This window comes from Poeciliopsis prolifica, unplaced genomic scaffold (assembly GCF_027474105.1).
Source record: "Poeciliopsis prolifica strain line A6 unplaced genomic scaffold, Auburn_PproV2 SCAFFOLD041, whole genome shotgun sequence".
Classification (NCBI taxonomy): domain Eukaryota; kingdom Metazoa; phylum Chordata; class Actinopteri; order Cyprinodontiformes; family Poeciliidae; genus Poeciliopsis; species Poeciliopsis prolifica.
In genome coordinates, this window is record NW_026562416.1 from 1199295 (window position 1) to 1219265 (window position 19971).

At 44.3% G+C, this 19971-nt stretch overlaps 2 protein-coding genes across 4 annotated transcripts in view; one reads left to right on the forward strand and one right to left on the reverse strand.

Moving 5' to 3' along the window:
- The window catches only part of LOC129375788 (lamin-A-like), a 20279-nt gene continuing 308 nt past the window's right edge, over positions 1 to 19971 (reverse strand). The window contains exons 2-15 of one of the 3 annotated variants that reach the window (XM_055055061.1): positions 19752 to 19832; positions 16701 to 16768; positions 7766 to 8116; positions 6090 to 6246; positions 5877 to 6002; positions 5484 to 5654; positions 4852 to 4977; positions 4130 to 4350; positions 2854 to 3127; positions 2029 to 2136; positions 1826 to 1945; positions 1691 to 1747; positions 453 to 644; positions 1 to 359 (exon numbers count right to left, since the gene is read on the reverse strand). In XM_055055061.1, coding sequence (XP_054911036.1) covers positions 324 to 359; positions 453 to 644; positions 1691 to 1747; positions 1826 to 1945; positions 2029 to 2136; positions 2854 to 3127; positions 4130 to 4350; positions 4852 to 4977; positions 5484 to 5654; positions 5877 to 6002; positions 6090 to 6246; positions 7766 to 8103 — 1926 coding nt within the window. In that variant the 5' untranslated portion in view covers positions 8104 to 8116; positions 16701 to 16768; positions 19752 to 19832 and the 3' untranslated portion in view covers positions 1 to 323. Of the gene's footprint in view, positions 360 to 452; positions 648 to 1690; positions 1748 to 1825; positions 1946 to 2028; positions 2137 to 2853; positions 3128 to 4129; positions 4351 to 4851; positions 4978 to 5483; positions 5655 to 5876; positions 6003 to 6089; positions 6247 to 7765; positions 8117 to 9241; positions 12434 to 16700; positions 16769 to 19751; positions 19833 to 19971 lie in introns of those variants that run through there. The other 2 variants (XM_055055059.1, XM_055055060.1) reach the window with 2 other exon arrangements.
- usf2 (upstream transcription factor 2, c-fos interacting) lies at positions 12452 to 19266 on the forward strand. The gene is made up of 9 exons (XM_055055064.1): positions 12452 to 13023; positions 13418 to 13461; positions 14542 to 14657; positions 14758 to 14877; positions 15529 to 15770; positions 16011 to 16069; positions 17387 to 17478; positions 17560 to 17688; positions 18599 to 19266. Exons 1-9 carry the CDS (start codon positions 12986 to 12988, stop codon positions 18686 to 18688), a joined length of 930 nt encoding a protein of 309 aa, XP_054911039.1. The 5' UTR covers positions 12452 to 12985; the 3' UTR covers positions 18689 to 19266.

Consider the following 19971-nt stretch of genomic DNA (forward strand, 5'->3'; position numbering starts at 1 on the left):
TTGTAGCCCAGTTTAGCTAGAATAATGTTATTGATAATAACACAAGTCAGATTTAACAGAAGCAAAAGACTGAAAACAGAACTGAATATAAAAGGATAAAAAAGATACAAAAACATTCTTAGTTTTTCTTAAAGGAAAAACTAAACTTTTAAACATAAGTCAAGTCTAATCTTTAAGCATGCATGGGTGTACAATGGAAATTAACATAAAAGTCAGAATTATTACAACCTGAAAAATGTTGAAAGTATAAAAAGAAAACTAAAAGCTAATACTTTCTACACACTACTCAGATGAAAGATAAACTTCTGCATTGGTCGACGTGTTCACATGATCGGACAGCTCTCCATCCTGGATCCAGTCTGGAAGGAAACAGGTTTGAAAAGCTCAGAGAGAATGACTCAAAGCTCAAAAGAGCCCAGAGACAAACACTGAAGTGATGGGCGGCCGTCTACCTTGCGGGGTGTGCTGCTGAACACGTACGACTGCGGCACCAATCCTTCAGAGATTCCTCCGCTGCGGAACGAGCGGGACGCAGACGACACGGAGCAATTGCTGGATTTGTCAGACGGAAGTCCACAGGAGCCGCAGAGGACGGTCCGGCTGCGCAGGTTGTACTCGCCGTCTGCGCAGGTGCTGTGAGCCACCTGCTGGAGAAGACAGGAAATTCAACCACGTCAAGTGAAGAGTAAGACATTGTTTGATACTAAGGCTGTTTTTACACCTGATAGTTTAGTACACTTGGTTCAAAACATCAACATTTGCTCCATTTCTATCTGTTGTGGTTTTCTGAGTCAAACCAACCAAACTCTTTGAGCAAACCTGTTCCCCTCCTGGCCTGTGGGGGCGCTGCACCAAGAACCACTGAAGGAAACGACACTAAAACCTCTGAAGACACTGAGAGCAACTTCCTGCTTTCCCAGATGGAAACAAGATGGAGGCATCAGAGTTTAGTGCTGGAGGATTTCTCTTTAGTCTTTGGCTGAAGACCAGGAGCCATTTCTACTGCTAGCGCTAGACTAGCATGTTAGCATTGGTTGTATTTACCCAGAATGCTCTGCGCTGTAGTCCACTTCTTGATTTTGGAACGGTCCACTTGGTGTTCATATTTGCATTCAAACCAAACCAGGGTTCACTTCAACCAGACCCAGACTGAGGTCTGGAGGACAACAACTCGATTAGCGTTCCTCACCAACCAGACCAGACTTTGACTGGACAGAGAGACTGGAGTTGGATTAAAGCGGTCTGAACATGGCTCTTGTGACTGCATAATTGAACTCTGGGTTCGGTTTGAATGCATATGTGAACACCAAGCAGACCGGAGAACGCTCCAAAACAGGAAGTGGACTACAGCGCAGGGCATTCTGGATAAATACAACCAGAGCTAACATGTTAGCCTAGCGCTAGCAGCAGAAATGGCTCCTGGTCTTCAGCCAAAGACTAAAGAGAAATCCTCCAACACTGAACTCTGACGCCTCCATCTTGTTTCATCTGGTGAAACAGGAAGTTGCTCTCAGTGTCTTCAGAGGTATTAGTGTCGTTTCCTGCAGTGGTTGTTGGTGCAGCGCCCCCACAGGCCATGAGGGGAACAGGCTGGAGGTGGAGCAGATGATGGAGTTCTGGTTCCAATCAAACCGAGTTTACTGGACTAGCAGGAATGAAACGTCATAAAAGTTTGAGCTGTTCCGCTCACCATGTCTTCATCTTCATCTTCAAACTGAGTGCGGATTACCTTCCTCATGGCCATCTCCTGGTAGGAAAACACATTTTTCATGAACTTACATAAACTTTGCAGCTTTAAAACCCGGCAGCAGCTGGTTTTCACTACCTCTCCGTTGGCGCTGATCAGGGTGGTCTGGAACTGGTCTCCGGTTCCCCAGGAGCTCTGGGTCTTCCACAGCAGGTCTGAAGGAGGGTTGTGGACTCCCCCAGAGCTGGAGGCCCAGATCTGACCCCAGCCAACATGGCAGACAGTTAGAACAGCTGAGAGCTGATTGGCTGCTCAGTGTGGAGCATAAAGACGTTGCCTACCGTGACTCTTTGACCGGCCTTCAGGGTGAATTTAGCCGGGAACTTGAAGATGATCGGAGAGTTGGATCCGATCTGCCGCTTCAGCTGCCAGTTACCCAGATTCTGGTCCTGCAGGACAGACCAACAAAAGCTTCAGAAAGCATGAAGGACTCAGAGAAGAGCAGATGGATCAGATTCAACAGGTTTGGAAGCTACTTTTACCAATAGGGGGCAGCAAAATCAAACACAGAGGCTAAAAGGAACAGCTTTGTTCATAAAAATGTGTTTGAGTCAATAAAAACAAGTTTCCATCATTTTTCAAGATGGCTGCCAATTTTAAACATTTTAAATCAATTATTGTCATTAATTTTCATGACTTGGATGAACTTTATGTCACATTACTTGTTTTTACAACAGCAAAATCAGAAACTGAGGGTTTTGCTGTTAGCGAGTCTCAGACCAGCTGGAGGGAGGTGAAGGTGAGACAGACGTCTGCATGGTTAGCACTAGCTTCTGCTAAGTTTTATATGTGTTTAGCGGATTTGTGTTCAGTGAACCTAAGTTTTTGTGAAAAAGCAAGTCCTGGGAACAGATTGGCTGTTGTGTTGCTTTTTATCTTAAATCTGCTAACATTTCAGCTCAGATCTTTTCAGATGTGGCATCAAAGTTAAGAACCAGTTAACCAGAAACTAAGAAACTATCCAGCTGATTGACACCCTGATAAATATCTGTTTGTGTTCACATCACAGCATCATCAGTAAAAAGACAAAGACTGTTGACGATAAAGGAGAGGGAGGCCAGGATGGATCCCTGAGGAACACCATGAGCTGTTTTCCGCTCTCTCACCTCATCCGCCTTGTTGCTGAGTCGGACGTACTTCCCGTCCAGGTCCACCTCGTCCACGGTGACCCGCCCGCTGGCTGAGGCCTGCTGGGTGATGCGGGTGCGCGCCACGGCGCCGCCGGCGAAGCTAGACGCCTCGCTGTCGGTGTCGTTGTGGCGCCGCCTCTTCGCCGGGGAGCTGCGAGCGCTGCCGTGGATGGAGCGGGAGTGGGCCACGGCGGTGGAGGAGCGACTTCCTGTCACTCTGGTGGGAGGAGGGCTGGGGGACAGGCGCAGCCTGCAGGGACGAACCAACAGGAAAAATCTAATCCATAGTCCTGGAAACTCCATCGATCCAAAATGCTCACAAGTCCATTTTATTCAGCTTCATTTTTCAGAAAATTATATTTTGCATAATTCTTTGGTCATTTTGATTTAAGGAAATGTCAGGCAGCCAACCCAACAGGACACCGGAAATTTGATTTGCAGAATTTTATGCTTACACCTTATTTTTGTTTACCACGTAAAATTTACCTTTTTCAATCTTTCCTTCATGTTTTAATTTTTTCGCTCATCAAACACCTGGAGTATCGCCTCCATTCTTTCATGTTTAATAAATCCTTTACTCTTCATGGGAACCATTCAGCTGTTCAAAACACCTGGGTGGACCTAGCCCCGCCCTAAAGCGCAGCTCCTCCCCCACTCAGCTCCTTTAGACTAGCCAGCAGAAATTAGCAAACAACTTATAGAAGCTGCTGCTCAGAGTAACGCTGATAAAAACGTTAAAGGGTTAATAGAGGAGCCATGTTGACTTCCTGGAGGCGGAGCTTCAGAGAGAACAGGAGCTTTTAAAGACACAGAGACCCAATCAGGAAGTAACATTTCTTTTAAGTCAAATCTGATATATAAGTATAGGATTTCTATAACAACTGAAGGTAATACAGTTTCTTGATTGTGCTACAAAATGGCAATTATGCTCCTGGAAAATGCATAAAAAATGCACCTTTAAATTTAAACTGATGGAATTTGGTATAATATGAATCTGTTATTAGTAAATATCTTTACACTAATGTCTTTTCCTCACCAGTCACATAATTTAACAGAATCTCCAGACTGAACAGAAAAATTGGTCCCTGAATTAAACATTGTTTCTGAATCTAATTGTGAGTCTAAAAATCAGGGTTGAATTGCTGAACACTGACAGCGTCTCCAAAGTGTGAACTGATGAAATTAGGTGATGTTATGCGTCGCCTCGCCAGCTGCAGCACAGATTCAGATCAGACTGATGCAGTGAAGCTACCTCTCCTCCTCTCCCTCCAGCAGCTTCCTGTAGGCGCAGATCTCCATGTCCAGAGCCAGCTTCACGTCCAGCAGCTCCTGGTACTCGTCCAGCTGCTGCTGCATGCGCTGCCTCATCTCCGCCATCTCCCGGTCCTTCTCCCCCAGCAGGCGGCGGGTCGTGTCCCGCTCCCGCGACAGGGCGTCCTCCAGCTCCCGCAGCTTCGCCTCGCGGGCCGTCAGCTGCAGCACAGACTCTGATTCAGACTGATGGAGCCAAACGCCAGCAGGGGGCCCCCAAGAGCATTTTGTAGTGATTGCACTGCCTACACTTTTTAATTAGAAATAAGACAAAACTGATTTACAAGTAACTATTTAGCCAGATTTAGGAACTTGTTTTAAGTCAATTTTTCCTTAACAGGAATGAAAAAGCAATAGTTCCACTGGCCTGTAATTTCTCTGTTATTATTTACCCAGGTTGCAGAAAACATAAACTAATTTTATCTTATTGCAAGTGTACTAAGGTATTTGCACAAAAAACTAGTGAAATTACTTGGTATTATGTTTTTTGCAGGGTAAGCTAATTGTGAACAACACCAATAACTGTAGGTATGTTGCATGCATAGTGCAGCCAGTGCAGCATCGGGCATTGGCACCCGATGCTGCACGCCAGAAGGCTTGCACGCCAAGCCTTCCGGAGGCCCGGGCCCCCAGAAGGCTTGCTCCGGCCCTGCTGGAGCGGACCTGTTTCTGCAGCTGGCTGAGCTGGGCGGACGTGGACTCCAGGCGGATCCGGGTCTGCTGCAGCTCCTCGTGGGCGGCGCCGACCAGGTGGCTGCTCCTGTCCGCAGACTGACGGGCGCTCTCCAGCTGCCGGGTGGAAACAAGATGGAGGATCCGTCAGAAACGCCAAGGCAGGGACATAAAGTTTATTTTAAAAAGAAACTGGAAAATAAAAAAGATTTTAAACTGAAAAATATTTTGCACAAAATAAAATATTTACAACTGAAAAATTAATCTGGATAGAATTTTTATGTTTTTTTTAGTTCCATGTTTGTTTTTTCACGTCCAGCAGTTCCTGGTCCTTCTCCCCCAGCGGCCAGAGGGTTTTAGATTGTCTTTCAGCTAAAATTATTTTAGTTTCAAATCATTTTTCACATCACATTTTTGTTCCAGTTTTAAACAAGTTTCGACAAACTTGATTTATCTCCATAAACTTTGTCTTCTCTCCAGAGCTCAGCTTTAAGGTTTTATGGATCAAATATAATCATAATTCATGTTGTCTTCTGGTCACGTCTGGTCTGGACTTTGACTAGGCCATTGCAACACCTTGGTTCCAGTCTTGTTTGGTCGTTATCCTGCAGGCTTGGACCAACCTTGGTGTTGTAGGTCTTCTCTATCTCGTCCTTGTACAGTTTGATCTGCAGCTCATGCTGGCCGCGCATTTCTGTCAGCGCTTCGGCCAGTTTGCTCTCAAACTCCTGCTGGTGGCCGTTGTCCAGCTCCACCATGCGGGACTCGTGGCGACGCTTCGTCTCCCGCAGCTCCTGGAAACAAATCCATATCCACCTCTAAACTTTAATGAGAACAAAATAATGGATAAAATAATATAAATGAAAAAATTGAGACATTAATAAAAATTAATGAGTAAAATACAAAAATAAAAAATTATGGAATGTAATGAAGTGAAACAAATAAATCATATTTTTCATACAAAATGTATAAATAATTTATAAATGAATAAATATTAGTGTGTGAGGAAGTTGAACCTCAGAGTAAAGGTTCTTCTGAAAGTCCAGCTCCTCCTTCAGCGTCTGGATCCGGTTCTCTCCATCCACCCTGCGCAGCATCTCGTCCTGCAGCTGCTTCTTCGCGTCACCCAAACTGGCTTCCAGCTGGGACAGAAAACCCGATCAGAACCTGCCGATCCAACAACATCCGCTCTGACGCTGCCGGAGGGCCGCCGTCTGCAGCGTTCCTACCTTGGCCACCTGGGCCTTCAGGTCCCGGTTCTCGGCGTCCAGGCTGCGTTTCTCCCCCAGAGCTGTCGTCAGAGAGGCGTCCTTGGAGTTCAGCAGAGCCTCCAGGTCTCTGAGCCTCTGCAGGGCGGCCGCCAACTCCGACTCCTTCTTGGTGTTCCTGCAACAACACAAACAGCCGTCTGACTCTGAGCCGCAGGCGAGGCTCTGCAGGGAGTGTCCGGTCCGGTCCGGTCCGGTTCGGACCCACAACCTTCTGGAAGAAGCTGCTGAAGCTGGGATTGTACATTGGGGCCATAAAGTTTGATCAAAAGAACAATCTGAAACTGAGATTTTTCTTTTTAAACTGAAAAAAAAACTGAAACAGAATAAAAATATTTTCATTTTTGGAAAGCAAAATCTTCAAAAACCAAAAATCTGATTGCGTGATACTAATTTGATAATATCTATTTACTACCTACCTGTAACTATGCTTGTTACGCTTAATTGTAACTAATGTTGTGGCAACGGAAAAAAACTATGAAAAGGTATGAAAAGTGTAAAAGTTTTTTATTTATTTCCACATCAAGACGCCTGAAGCTTTACGACATGATAAAAATACAAGCAGATCTATTTTTAACCCAGCAGAGGCAGCGAGTGGGAGGGGGCCAGGCCCCGCCCGGCCACCCCTCAGCTCCGCCCCTGTAAAACCAGAGGAGAGCCTTCGCTGCAGATGACTCACCGTCCACGGCGCTGGTCCCATGAATCTGGTAACCACAAGCCGCTGGTGTTTAGTTGTCATGGCAACAGCTTGGCCCCACCCAACACACACACACAGACACACACACTCACTCACTCAGGTTTTCCCAATATTTATGGAAAAACGAGCAGGAAAATGTGCAGCCGGAGACTCTGCCACGTATATGATGATGAAGATGGAGGAGGAAGAGGAGGAGGAAGAGGAGGAGAGGGAAAGAGTTAGTCACCGGGTCTGGATGAGGCGGGATGGAGCCGAGGAGCTGCACTCGTTATTTCACTCTAATTCTAGTGTAAATATTCATTTATGGATTAAATGTTAGCATGTCTGTGCAGAAATGAGTCAAAGAAACCAGCAAGAAATGGAAACTTGCTCCACTGTAAGACATTTAAACCAGCAGCATGTCTGTAAAACAAGATTAAAGATTAAATCTACTAAATCATGCAGTGTTAGTTTTTAGTTTAGCAGCGTCTGCGTCATTCAGCAGCCAATAACCAAACCTTCAGGCTCTCCGATGTCTCATGATCCTCATAAATATAAATAATCTGCTGTGCCAACAAAACGTTTCTTTCACAGAAACGTTTCACATGAAATGTTTTGTATCTCTGAATTTATTTCTGGGTCAAAGGGATTTATTAATAAAATGATAATCAGACGTTTCTGCAGCCATAAGGGTTTGTCATTTTTGGTGTTTTGATCGAAGAGTTTCAGTTTTAACTGTAAAAATGTCAATGTAACAAACAAACAGGGGCGTGTTTAACAGATTTAGGGCCCCATGCAGGGCACCTTTAAATAAAATGAAATCCAACTTTTACCAAATTTTTCAAGTTGGAAAAATCAACTGGATCCCCCTGGAGATTGGATCTGATCTTAAAATGTAGAGCTCCTGTGATGGAAACATTGTGACATCTTTCTTTGTACCGGAGTGTTACTATGAACCCACCTGGCCTTCAGCTCCTTGTGGTCCTCCCTCACTTTGCCCAGCTCCAGCTGGAGCCTCGCTCGCTCCTTGGCCACAGAGTCCAGAGTCTGCCGGGCGTCGGCCAGCTCGGTCTCGTAGGCGGCCTTCAGGCCCGTCAGCTCCCGGGTCACCTCCGTCTCGGACTCGGTGATGCGCAGACGCAGACCGGCGTTCTCCGCCTCCAGGGAGCGCACCTTGTCGATGTAGACGGCCAGACGGTCGTTGAGGTTGGAGAGGTCCTCCTTCTCCTGCAGCCGGGTGATGCGGTTGGGGGACAGTGGGGTGCTTCCGCCTCTAGGAGTGTTTTTGGGTGTCGCCATTTCACCTCAGAGCCTGTTGATGAAAATACAGTCAATTGTGTATAATACTATTATTAAGTTGGATGCTAAATTTCCTAAAAATGGCATCTTGCATTAGTGTAGATTTAGCTTTGATGCTAATTAGCGACACTGGGCGCTTAAGGAGTAAAACACTGTTCAATCTAACTATGTTCATTTTAATGATGTTATTCTCAAGCAAGACTATGAAACTGAGTCTAAATATCTGCTGTTCCTCGTCGCTTTCTGCAGCATGAAATCAGTTTTACAAATTCAGTTTCAACATATATTTTGGAACAGTCATTGTTTCTGTCTTACAGTATTTTCAGTTCAGTTAAATATGGAAAAATCCCTTCACTGTACTTTTCTAGAAGCTTTTTTCTCTTTCAAGATAAAAATGACATACTCGTGGAAAAAAATTGTCAATATTTATATATTTTCTCTTGTTGATTCAAAGACAAATAATCAAAATACCTTCATATAACCTATCTTTTCTTGACATACTGCTCATTGATATTCCTACTTCTCGTTATTCATTTCCGTTCTCTAGCTGCCGAGTGTCGCTAAAACGCTTCAAACCCAAAATTAGAAACAACTTTTAGAATTTTGGTCACATGTCCTATATCTTATTATTATCTTATTATATAACACGTAGAAGGTACTAGACCACCTAAATGTATTTGTGTTGCAGAACCGAGCTCAGGGTTTGGATTATTACTGAGTTATTGGCTCAATGCAAACTGCAGCGTCCATGAACAGCATGCAGTTCACACATTGACCACTAGATGGTATCAAAGTGCCTCTAAAAGCATTCTTAGCATGAGAGGAATATTAATCAACCAGCATTTGTTGGATTCATCCCCTTCATAAAGCTAATTAATTAGCTTCACTAAGTTAATTATTAATGATCTTGTTTAAATAAAAGTTGTGTCCTTCTTTCCTCTGGTTGGAGTAAATCCAGGGGAAAATCTCACATCTTTGCTTTTAGGGATAAATCCTGAATAAGTTTCTAAGTCCATCTCTGCTCTCTTCAGTGCATGAAACACAAAAGACCTCATTAATCCAGAGTCCTGGGAGGGGTCAGCGACTCCACCCTAAAATGAAAAAATTGCAGCATCTCTGCACCAAAAGTCGGTTTTACCTTTTTAAATCCTGCTAGACGAAGAGGAAACTACTCGTCGATCTTCTCCGACTGTTTGCTGGTTCTTCTGAGTGTCTTTGGACTGGAGCGCCGTTCCCCTGGCTGCCGGGTCTCTTACTGAGCGCCTGCAGATGGATGCGAGTGCCCGTGTAGGAAAGAATGAGATGGGTGGAGAGGAGGGAGGCTGGCCCCAAGTTTGGCACTTGGTAGGTGGTTGTTCTGCTGTGGGAGCCTGAATGGATGAGTCACCAGGACTGAGTTTATAATTACACTAACTGAGTCAGCACGAACTGGAAACAATCCTCCTCCTGGAGCACTTGGATTTGATTATTCCAGTTTTTCTCTTTGAACTCCACTGTAAAGTTTATTTAACAGAGACTGAAATGAAACATGGCTGAACCTCCTAAGCAGCAGTCATTCTCTGCACTGGAGGAATTTAGCTCCACTCTTCAGTGCTGCTTCAAACCAGCTCCCACCACAACATTTCAATCAGGCCGCGGTCTAGACTTTGACTAGGACATTGCAGGACCTTCATTTGTCCTTCTTTCTGTCATTCTGCTGCAGGTCTGCTGTTGTTTGGGTCACTAACACCATGGAGGGACCTGCCATGTTGAAGCTCTTAAAGCTGCAGTAACTTTGATAAAACATGTTGTTTTACATATTTACTGAAGCTGTCAGCATGTCATGACAGTAAGGAATCAAAATCCATCTCCTGCTTCTCCCAGCGCTAACTGGAAGGAACCAATCAGAGCCAGGGGGCGGGTCTTAGACTTCCTGTTTTACATTTGGTCACAACAACATCTTGACTGCCATCTTAGATCCTCCAGACTGGGAGTGTATCTGGATCACAGAGCAGGTCTTCTGTCCTTCTGGGTCTCTGAAACCGAAACCATGACTCCCATCCACAGAGTCCAGACCACATTCACCCAGCCGCTGTGCAGGAGTTGGGATGGAGACTCTGCAAAGTTCTGCAAACCCAGAGAGAATGTTCTTCTGTTTTCTCTCTGATCAGGGTTCATTCTGTCCTTCTTTATTTCTCTGGCTTAAATGTAGTTTTCTGTGTTTCAGGAGCCATGAAGAATATCACTGCTATTGTTTCCTTTCATTCTGATATGACAGATATGGAAATCTAAACTTCACTGTGCTCCAGTAGTATTGATTTAATATCAGTATAATGTGGTTTCTCTTCCACTGCCCTGAGGAACAATCGTCATTTTCGTTGAAATCAGTTACAAATAAAGTGAACTGAACTTGATTTTGTTTTGTTTTTATTGCGATCCAAAGAAGAAACTGAAACTAACATCAACATAGAACTGATGCTGTTTTCTTCCCAATTATTTAGATTTTGATCAGAAAAATGAATATTTGCTGTTCGGTCTGGCCTTCTTCATTACTGCAATAAATGGTGAGTTGTGTCATATAAAGTCAGAAACATTTCCTCCAGAGTCCCTCAGATGATGCTGGAGAAGATCAGATACACACAGGAGCAACAATCTGGCCTGAGTTAAAGTTTATCACATTTCGCCTTAACATCAAAGGAATTCAATTATTATTATTATTATATTATTATTATTATTATTATTATTATTATTATTATTATTATCGTCACATTTCAGTGAGTGGCGGTTGGAGACATCCTCAAAGGAAGCGGGTCCAAGTGGAAAAGCATTTGGACCAACCCATCGCTATAATCTGCCTCAGAGGAAGGCCTCAGGCTCCCTCTGTTTGCATAAATATGTTCCAGACTGATGGAACAGATTTACAGACTCTCGTTTTCTGTCAGTTTTTCAACTAAGATTGTTGTAGTATAACATTTTTAGTCACATAGTTACTTACATTTAATAAATTACTAATATAAAACAGAAAACCAATGTGTTACAAACAACAACAGCCCGAGTTTTAACACAGAAATGTGTGAGATACCACTGGAAACCACTGGATCCAACTGGCTTGCATGCCTACATCGGAATTCTGGTGTTAGCTGGAGTATACAGGTCGAAGGGTGAAGCAACTGCAAGTTTGTGGAATGAAGAGAATGGAAGACCAATCTTCCGAGCAACAATGTCTTTGGAGACATTTCACATGATCTCTCGTGTCATACGATTTGACAACCGTGACACCAGAGCTGGTTGACGCGAGAGAGACAAACTTACAGCAATCAGAGATGTCTGGGATAAATGGGTCGAAATCCTGCCTTTACTGTATAATCCTGGACCCCATGTTACTGTCGATGAGTCCAAGGCATCGACAGTGCCCTGACTAACCTACAATGGAACCTTTCGATACAGGTGCAAAAAAATGTAAAAGATGCCGAGTCTGTTTCTCCCAAGATGACAGTAAAACAAGAACCTCTTGTGTGAGATGCAGGAAGTACATTTGCATAAAGCACACTGTCACATTCTGTCCATTCTGTCATGTGGGGAACACTGAAAATGTTGCACATTGACAGAGACAATGAGGCAAGGCCAATGAAAAGCAGTGTTCATGAAGAGTGAAAATTTTAAATAAGCAGTTCAATGATATAGTGTTCAAGTTGTGCATCTGTTCTTCTCATCTCTCATAAGTGTGTATGTAATCTAAAATAAAGTTCTGACCGGTTTGACTTCATTTTTGACTGTTTTGAGACGAATTACACGATACGGGTCAAAATGACCCGCAACATCATAAACATAGTTTTTTTCTCAATACAATGCAAGAGTTAACAGAACCGACCCAAACTGCCACTAACAATATGGCGGCTGCGGCCTGTCAGCTAATCTTCTCTCCCCCCTTGTGTTTGCGCTTCATCTCCATCTGGTGGCGCTTTTAATGAACTGCAGCGTGTCGGCGATACGCCCTGCAATGTGTCCCAGCTTTGCCTCCTAAAACCTGGATTTTTACCTCCAGCAGAGCTGAAAACACGCGTGAGGCGCAGTAAATCACTAATATCGGTTTAGTGCTCGGTTGGGACTTAAAATGGACCCCGGCTGTCATAAAACTGGGCCGCCAGGAGCTTTTTCCTGGCAGACATGGCTGGTTTTGTCATGTGGTTTGTGAGAAAACCCGTATTGGATCTCTGTGGTCACCTGAGTGAAGAAGCTGAAAAAACCCACTGATGAGCGGAGTGTCAGCGAATTAGTGGGATGAAACACGCTGAGTGGCTTTGTAGAAAAATATTCACGACAGTATACGAACAGAAAGCTCACGATCCGAGAGAAAATCCGCTTTACTCCACAGAAACCCGCAAAAACAGCAACAGGAACCGTTTCTGAGCCTTAAAATGGCTTGGATCAGTCACGTGGTTACAACAACACAATCGAATGTTTTAGGCATGAAAATGAACAATTAGGGATTAAAGAAATGCTGGTTTTATGCCGTGGAGAGGAGCGCAAAGGAGTCCACTCCGCGTCTTATTGGGCGCATTAAGAGTCGCAGTTTTGGCGCAGAAACAGCCGCAGAGCTCTTAGAGGACAGCGAGGACAAAAAGATCCGGTTCCGTGTGTTTTCAGGCAGGATCCGGCTTCTGTTGGCGCTTCCAGCCGCTGTAACCCCGATCGCAGCGGACCGAACCCCGGGCCGCAGCTCCTGCTCGGTCTGCCCGCTCGCAGCGGCTCCTCAGCGGCCTCCAGCTGCGCACCTGCCCGCTCCGCGGCTCACGTGTCCCGGACTGTCTTCCTCACATGACCCGGGTGTTTGTCCCCGTGATCTGCGCCTCCATCTCCGTCCACCCGAGCCGCTGAAGTTTCCTCCATCCTGGGAAGGCTGATGGAGATGCTGGAGCAGAGCCTGGAGGGCTCGGTGAGGTGAGAGGCGGCTGCTCCGGTTCTCGCTGCCCGCCCTCAGGCGCTCTGCCTCGGCCTCAGTCAGGCTTCTCTCCCGGAGCAGCTCAGCGTTTTAAAACCGATTAAATTCGCTTCTAAGTGATGCTGGATCGGTGTGTGTGTGTGTGTGGAGGGGCTTTTGTTGAAACTGCATCCACTAACAAGCAGTATTTGTGTTTCATGTAAGGGACAATAAACACAACATTGAGCTGCGTCTGTTTTCAGCTCCTTTTGCACAAACTTGATTTCACTGCAACTCAGCTCCAGATCCGTCCACCTGGTGGCGCTGTGCAACCTCTGCTCATATGTTTTGGAGTTTGTTTTCTGTTCATTTCAGGTTGAAACTGATTCGTGTCTTTTCTTTTTCATGTTTCAGTCACGCCAAACAGGAAACAGAAGAAGTGGTGCAGCTGCAGGAAGGTGAGCGGCTCCACATGAAAATCTGCTGCTTTTTATGCTCAAAACAAGAAAATCTCAAATAGTTTCTGCTTTCATTTGGTAAAATCATGTTTCTGCAGCCAGAGTTGATCTCATGAAGTTTTCTCCTAAAACCTCACAGGAGGATAAAAAGACACAAATCTGACTATTTCTCTGAATGACATAAAAAAAACTTTAAATTAATGAAATATTGATCATATTTGGGCAAATTACTAATCAGAATAATTGGTCCCCAGGTTACATCATTAAAAAGGCCCGTCATTTTAAAATGTTCTGATAGCAAGAAGAGTTTGGAGAATTATGTCAACAAATTTACTTAATAATCTCTGAAAACCTCATTATTACTGTTTAAATGAAAACATGATTAGATATAATTCAGTGCAGCTCAGTGATTAAAAATCAGTTTATTATGGAATGGCTGTCTTTCAGATGCCTGTTTGAAAATAGCATCTGTATTAACTGCTGACTAAAACCACAGCAGAGAAGCTGTTAATGTTTTTAAATTGTTTTTACAATAAATATCTGGATCAAATATTCAGACTGTATCGCTCTACTATCGATCCAATATAAATGATTGGATTTATATTTTCCAATCATTTCTGTCTGCTCTTGAACTTTGGAGCTTCTTCACTGGTGAACACAGTGCAGCAAACCCAATGCACACTATTTGCATTTTTACTCGTTTTAAGTCACATTTTTGCACATCTTTATTTTTATTTATCATATTTTGCAGGCAGTCTGTCTTTTTAATAGAGAAATAAACCTGCATGGTATTAGAAATACATGGAAAATGAAATGACATTTCAAATAAGAAAGTAAATGCCTTATTGCACAAAAGTCTATAACAGCATCGCTTTAGTGGATGTTTGATCATCTGTAGGAAAGGATGCAGCTGGAAATTTCTAGCTCTGCTGATGTGTTGATTATTTATTGGATGAATATTTTTATTGTAAAAGTTGATTTCCAGAATCTGAACCAGGTGAAGCTGAAACAGTTCTGGGCAGAACTGATCTGCAGACAGAAATGAGTCCTGAACTCATTCTGAACTCGTTGTTTCTGCAGGCGAAGCTGTCGGGACGGACGGACAGTCGGCCGTCACCATCACCAGCGTCCCCCAGGCTGCCTTCACGGACCACGGCGTTCAGTACCAGTTCCGCACCGAGAACAACGGCGGACAGGTCAGGCGGACGAGTTTGGGTTTTTTGTTTTTGCAGCAGACCGGAGAACGGACGGTTCTCGTTTGCAGCACCACAGATTAACTCTGCGCTCCGTCTGCAGGTGACCTATCGGGTGGTTCAGGTGACCGAGGACCAGCTGGAAGCGACGGCGGAGGCGACCGGCGCCGTCAGCGTCGTCTCCGCCGCTGCGTTCGCCGGAGCTCCTCAAGCTGTGGCTCAGGTGGGTCCAGAAACAACCCGGACGGCCGTGGCAGCGTTCTGGGTCAGCAGGTCTTCTGGAAGGACCTGGATTCCTTCACAAACTCGTTTTCATCACAGCGAGTTATAAAGCCGCTGTGCAAACCATAAACATCCATCAGGAGGAGAAGTTTCTGTTTTCAGATTCCTGTTTTATTCATTGATTTATTTTTTATTATTTGTAATGGAAAAATGTGACCTTAGTGATCCAGAGCATTTATATGTTGTTAACCGTTTTATTATTTGTGATAAATATAAAATTTACACCTCCAAACATCTGGAACAAAAACTTGATTTCCAGATTCTCTTCAATTATATATTGAACTCTATATGAAATCCTTCAAATCAAGTTTAAATGCTGAAGCCATTAAAATTCTATGAATGATTTAATTTTGACATTATAGTTTACATGTTGTAATGTTTCTATTTTGTTCCATGTTTTAGTTTCTTGTTTTAACTGAAGTGAGAGAGAATAAAACAACATGAGGAAAGGAAATGGAAATGCTGTGTAAACATTCTTTAGCCCTTTCAAAATAAGAGCATGAGCATAACTGGCTGACTCCTTGAAGACGTGGCAGGAGGATGATTTCTGGAGAACCTTCCTGTCTGACCTGCTCCTTCCTTCCACTTCCAGGCGGTTATCCAGAACTCCTTCAGTAACGGAGGGAGTCCAGCTGGGGACGCCGTTGGAGGAGAAACGCGTTTCGCTTATTTTCCCGCGGCCGCCGTCAGCGATGGAACGGCGGTGTCGGTCCAAGGCGCCGACCCGGCCATCACTCAGGCAGGAGGCCAGTTTTACGTGATGATGAGTCCGTCAGAGGTTCTGCAGACGGCGAGTCCTCGCACCATCGCACCCAGGACGCACACCTACACAACGTGAGTAACCTTCCCTCCTCCATCGCAAAAGGTCAGGAGGTCAGCAGGCCAGCATTTGAACTTCCAAGGTGGCATTTCCAGGTCCATCCAGGTGAAAATATCAGGTGTCGTTTTGTTTTCCTTCGATCCTGACGGTGAATCAGTTCTGGTTCCAGAGTTAGAGAAGTCAGGATTGGCTGCAGTTCAGGCCTCCCACCACCAGGTGTCACCCTCGTTTGAAACAGTGTCCTGTGTCTGCAGGAAGGTCGAAGGTCCGCGGGCCCCCAGGGACGAGAGGCGGCGAGCTCAGCACAATGAAGGTTCGTCACTTCCCTGAAAATATTCCCCCTCCTTCAACTTTTTTATATTTCCTGTTGTTCAACCAGAGATTTTAAAATATTTACTAGGATTTTAAGAGACAAACACAAAGTGACCTCAGTAGTGAAGTGGAAGAAAACTGAACACGGTTTATGCGGGTTGGTCCTTGATATTCTTGAAAATCCTTGGAGGTTTGGAAAGTCCTTGATATTTGTAGTAAAGTTCAGCCTAAAGTTTGATTAAAAGCCCGAATTTGGAAACTATTATTTGCAGCTGAAAGATTATAAAAGTAATGTTTTTCTCCTATCTGAAGTTAAATTGGATCAAATTTCTCCTGTTTCAGCTCAGTTAATGGTAATCCTAAAAACCAAATTATTTCTATTTGCTAAATGCCAGAAAACATTTTTTCAGATTTCTTTCTAACTTCTTTCGACCAGTATTGTGTGAAATTTAAAATTTAGTGTAGGAAAATTGGTTGTCTTGGTTTACCTTGCCACTGCTGTGGAATGTGGAATACTACCTCACGATATTTATAACAGTAATAAATATGATAATACAGAGAATTAAAACTGTTTTTAGTTCATTTGTTTTGTTTTTATTGCCTAAATGGAGCTGAAAACATTAAAAACTTACCATGAGAGTCCAGAGGCCTGTTTTCAGATGAAGGTGGTTTTTCTGCGTTTCATTTGTAAATCCAGATTCTGGAGGAAAAGTGGAAAGAAACAATGAAGTTTCCACATTTCTGACTTTCATGCTGAAAACATTTGTTTTCTCCTGATCAACACAAAGAGCCTTTTCTGCTCCAACGATGGGAAGCAGTTCAGAGCCTCAACTGAAGGAAACTGTCACGTTTTTAAGAACCAGTTTTATTTGTATTCCTACGTTTTAGAATCAAGAAAAACATCAAACTTTTGAGGGAATAGAGGATTTAATGCAATGCAAGAAGAAAGTGATTTAGTATAAAAAAACCTAACAAGGACATGTATTGTTATGTTTTCGTCATTCTGTTGCAAAATCTCAACAAAATTTCTCCCTGGAAAACAGACAAACTTGTTCCATTTAAAACCAGGACAAAGAGCCCAGCATTAGCCCAACGCATAGCAGGAATAAAAACCTCTGCTCTAAGTCACGTAAAATCCCAACAGAACCCACTGAAGATTTTCATTGTGACAGAACTTCACAACTACATGAGACGCACTGATCCACGTTTTACCGATGCCGATATCTGAGGTTCAGATTCAGCCGATGCAGAGAAAAATCGATCATCTCTAATAGAAATAATCTGGAACTGAAGTGAAAGTTTCCTCTTTTGGTGGCAGTGGAGAGAAGACGACGAGACAAGATCAACAACTGGATCGTCACGCTGTCGAAGCTGATCCCGGACTGCAGCGTGGACACCAGAACCGGAGCGGTGAGTCCGCCGGCGCCAGCCAGGTCGGCGCCAACCCGGCCGGCGTTCCTAACGACGCCTGTGAATCTGTGTGTCGCTCAGAGCAAAGGAGGCATCCTGTCCAAGGCCTGCGACTACATCCGAGAGCTGCGGCAGAACAACCAGCGGCTGCAGGACGGCTACAAGGAGGTGGAGCGGGTGGAGATGGACAACGAGCTGCTCAGGCAACAGGTGACCCTGGAACCGGCTTAACCAGGGGTCAAAAGGTCACGGGGTCCAAATCCAGCCCAGAATCCACAAGTTTACATACACCGTGTTCCTCGCTCTCTGAAGTCAAATCAGACCAAACTTTTCTCTTTCCAGTTCAGATTCAGAAAAATGATTTTTATGTGAGAATTTAGCTGTTCGCTGTTCGGTAGCATTTGACCTGTAACAATTACAAATATTGGTGTGCGATTAATTAGCCCAGAAGTTATCGTGATAAACGATAATATTGCTGTTTTGAGACCATTTTCCAGTAATATAATGGTAAAAGCAAAACAATGCAATAACTCATTCTCAAAGATCATCTCTAGGAGACACGCTAAAGATCCAAAATAGATAAAACAGAAACAACAAATAAAATGAATTATGAGCAAAATTATCCTCCAAAGAAAACAAAGTGCCGTTGAGACCAAAGACAAACTTTTGTCATTCGGTTTCAAAATCATGCAGATGGAAACGATTGCACTCATTTCAATCCTGTAACTCATTGATTTATTGCTTATTGTAGCGGATTTACTCCACCAGAACCTGGTTATCCACCTGCAGAGCTGCTGCTTTCTTTACAAATCCTGTAAACATTGATTGCCTGAAGTTCCTCCATGTTGTATAAACTCTTCATGTTCGCAAATAATGATGTCATAATGACATCAGAGGCAGCTTGTCCACATCGTCTGACATGTTGCCCTCCTCATTCCCCCCAGCAGCCATTTTGTCCATGCATCTTTCTCATTGGTCAAAGGGTGACGCTATATTTTCTTTCTGCTGGTCTCGAAGTCGTGGTTCATCTTGCCTGCCAAGATGGCGGTAGTCCCTCGCGGTGCAGAAAACTTCTGATCTTCTTGAGGAGGCGGCTCAGAGTTTTATTGTTTGGTTTCAGATGGAGGAGCTGAAGAACGAGAACGCTCTGCTCCGAGCTCAGCTGCAGCAGCACGGCGTGGAGGTCAACGGGGACGAGACGCCGCAGTGAGCGCCGGACCCCACAGCGTCAACACGTCCCCTTCATCCCGGTGGACCCGACCCGGAGCGGGGACGGCGCCGCCTCCTGCTCCGACAGCTCTTCACCCGCGCACGGCTCCCAACCTCCTCATCTCGGCTTCTTCCTGCACTCCGGCCTCCTCGCCTCTGGAGCTACTGGTCGTGACCTGAACGCTGAGCGCCGCAGGACTCACTCTGACCGGGCCGCTGGACTCGGACCGGGCAGATGAAGGCTTTTAATTTTAGATTTTTTTGTTGACGTAGCTCAGGTAACGGGACACGGAGAACCTCTGTATGAAGTCGGCTTCAGTCCCTGTTGGATGAAGTGTACAGAAACTGATCCGAGATGATTTTTAGCATTTCTGCTCTGTCTGCTGGGCATTAGCTGATGCTGTGAGCAGAACCTCGCCTTGGGGAACCAGGACCTGCGGGTTTTAGCTCTACGATCCGGGATCAGCTCCTCCAACCGTACTGACGACTCGTGAACTTCTGTTTACACTGACAGTCACGGCGGCTTGGACCAGAACCACTGGCATGACTAATACTGACACAATAAAACAGACGTATTGATGTCTGACTGAATTTCTCTTCAAGTTTTCAGGGAAAGAAAAATACAATATGATCACCGTCTGGCTTGCCGTTGGGCTGAAGATGACCTTTGACCCATTGCCATGTTGATGGACAGCAACAGTTGCTGATGTCTCTCCCTCTTGGTGTTGCGTTATGTGAAACTTTGAATCCATTTTATTAGGAAACATTATTTACTTTCAGCTTTGGCTCAGTAAGTCCAAGATAAACATGAAAAACAGCATTTTTATAATCATGTAATTGCTGTCTGACTGTAGACTGCACTTTCATTTTGATTTAGTCTATTTATATAACAACAATTCACAATACATGCCATCTCAGAGCACTTTACAACAATCCAATCAGACTTTCTTTCCAATTAATCTGCGCCTCAGTTGGTGTTATGCTGTTTGTTACTCAAATTGGTTTTGAAAAGTTTTCTAATTCTTCTGGTTGAACATGTAATGACAATAGAGAGGAAAACTCACCTTTAACAGGAAGAAACTTCCAGCAGAACCAGAACCAGGCTCAGAGTTGGCGATCATCTCTCACCACCGACTCGGGTTTGACTAAACGGAACCGATGCAGGAAGTGATAAGAATTGGAGAGTAGTAGGAGAATGAAGCAGAGTAAAGAAAAGTGGACAATCAGCCAACAGTAAAGAATTTAACATCCAACTCAAAAATCCTGAAAGATGCTTTCAAAGAT

Excerpts from the sequence above, each read along its gene's own strand:
- usf2 (XM_055055064.1), top strand. The coding sequence starts at position 12,986 with ATGGAGATGCTGGAGCAGAGCCTGGAGGGCTCGGTGAG. Across the intron at positions 14,658-14,757 it reads CCGAGAACAACGGCGGACAG|GTGACCTATCGGGTGGTTCA; the intron begins GTCAGGCGGACG and ends CTCCGTCTGCAG. Across the intron at positions 17,689-18,598 it reads ACGAGCTGCTCAGGCAACAG|ATGGAGGAGCTGAAGAACGA; the intron begins GTGACCCTGGAA and ends GTTTGGTTTCAG.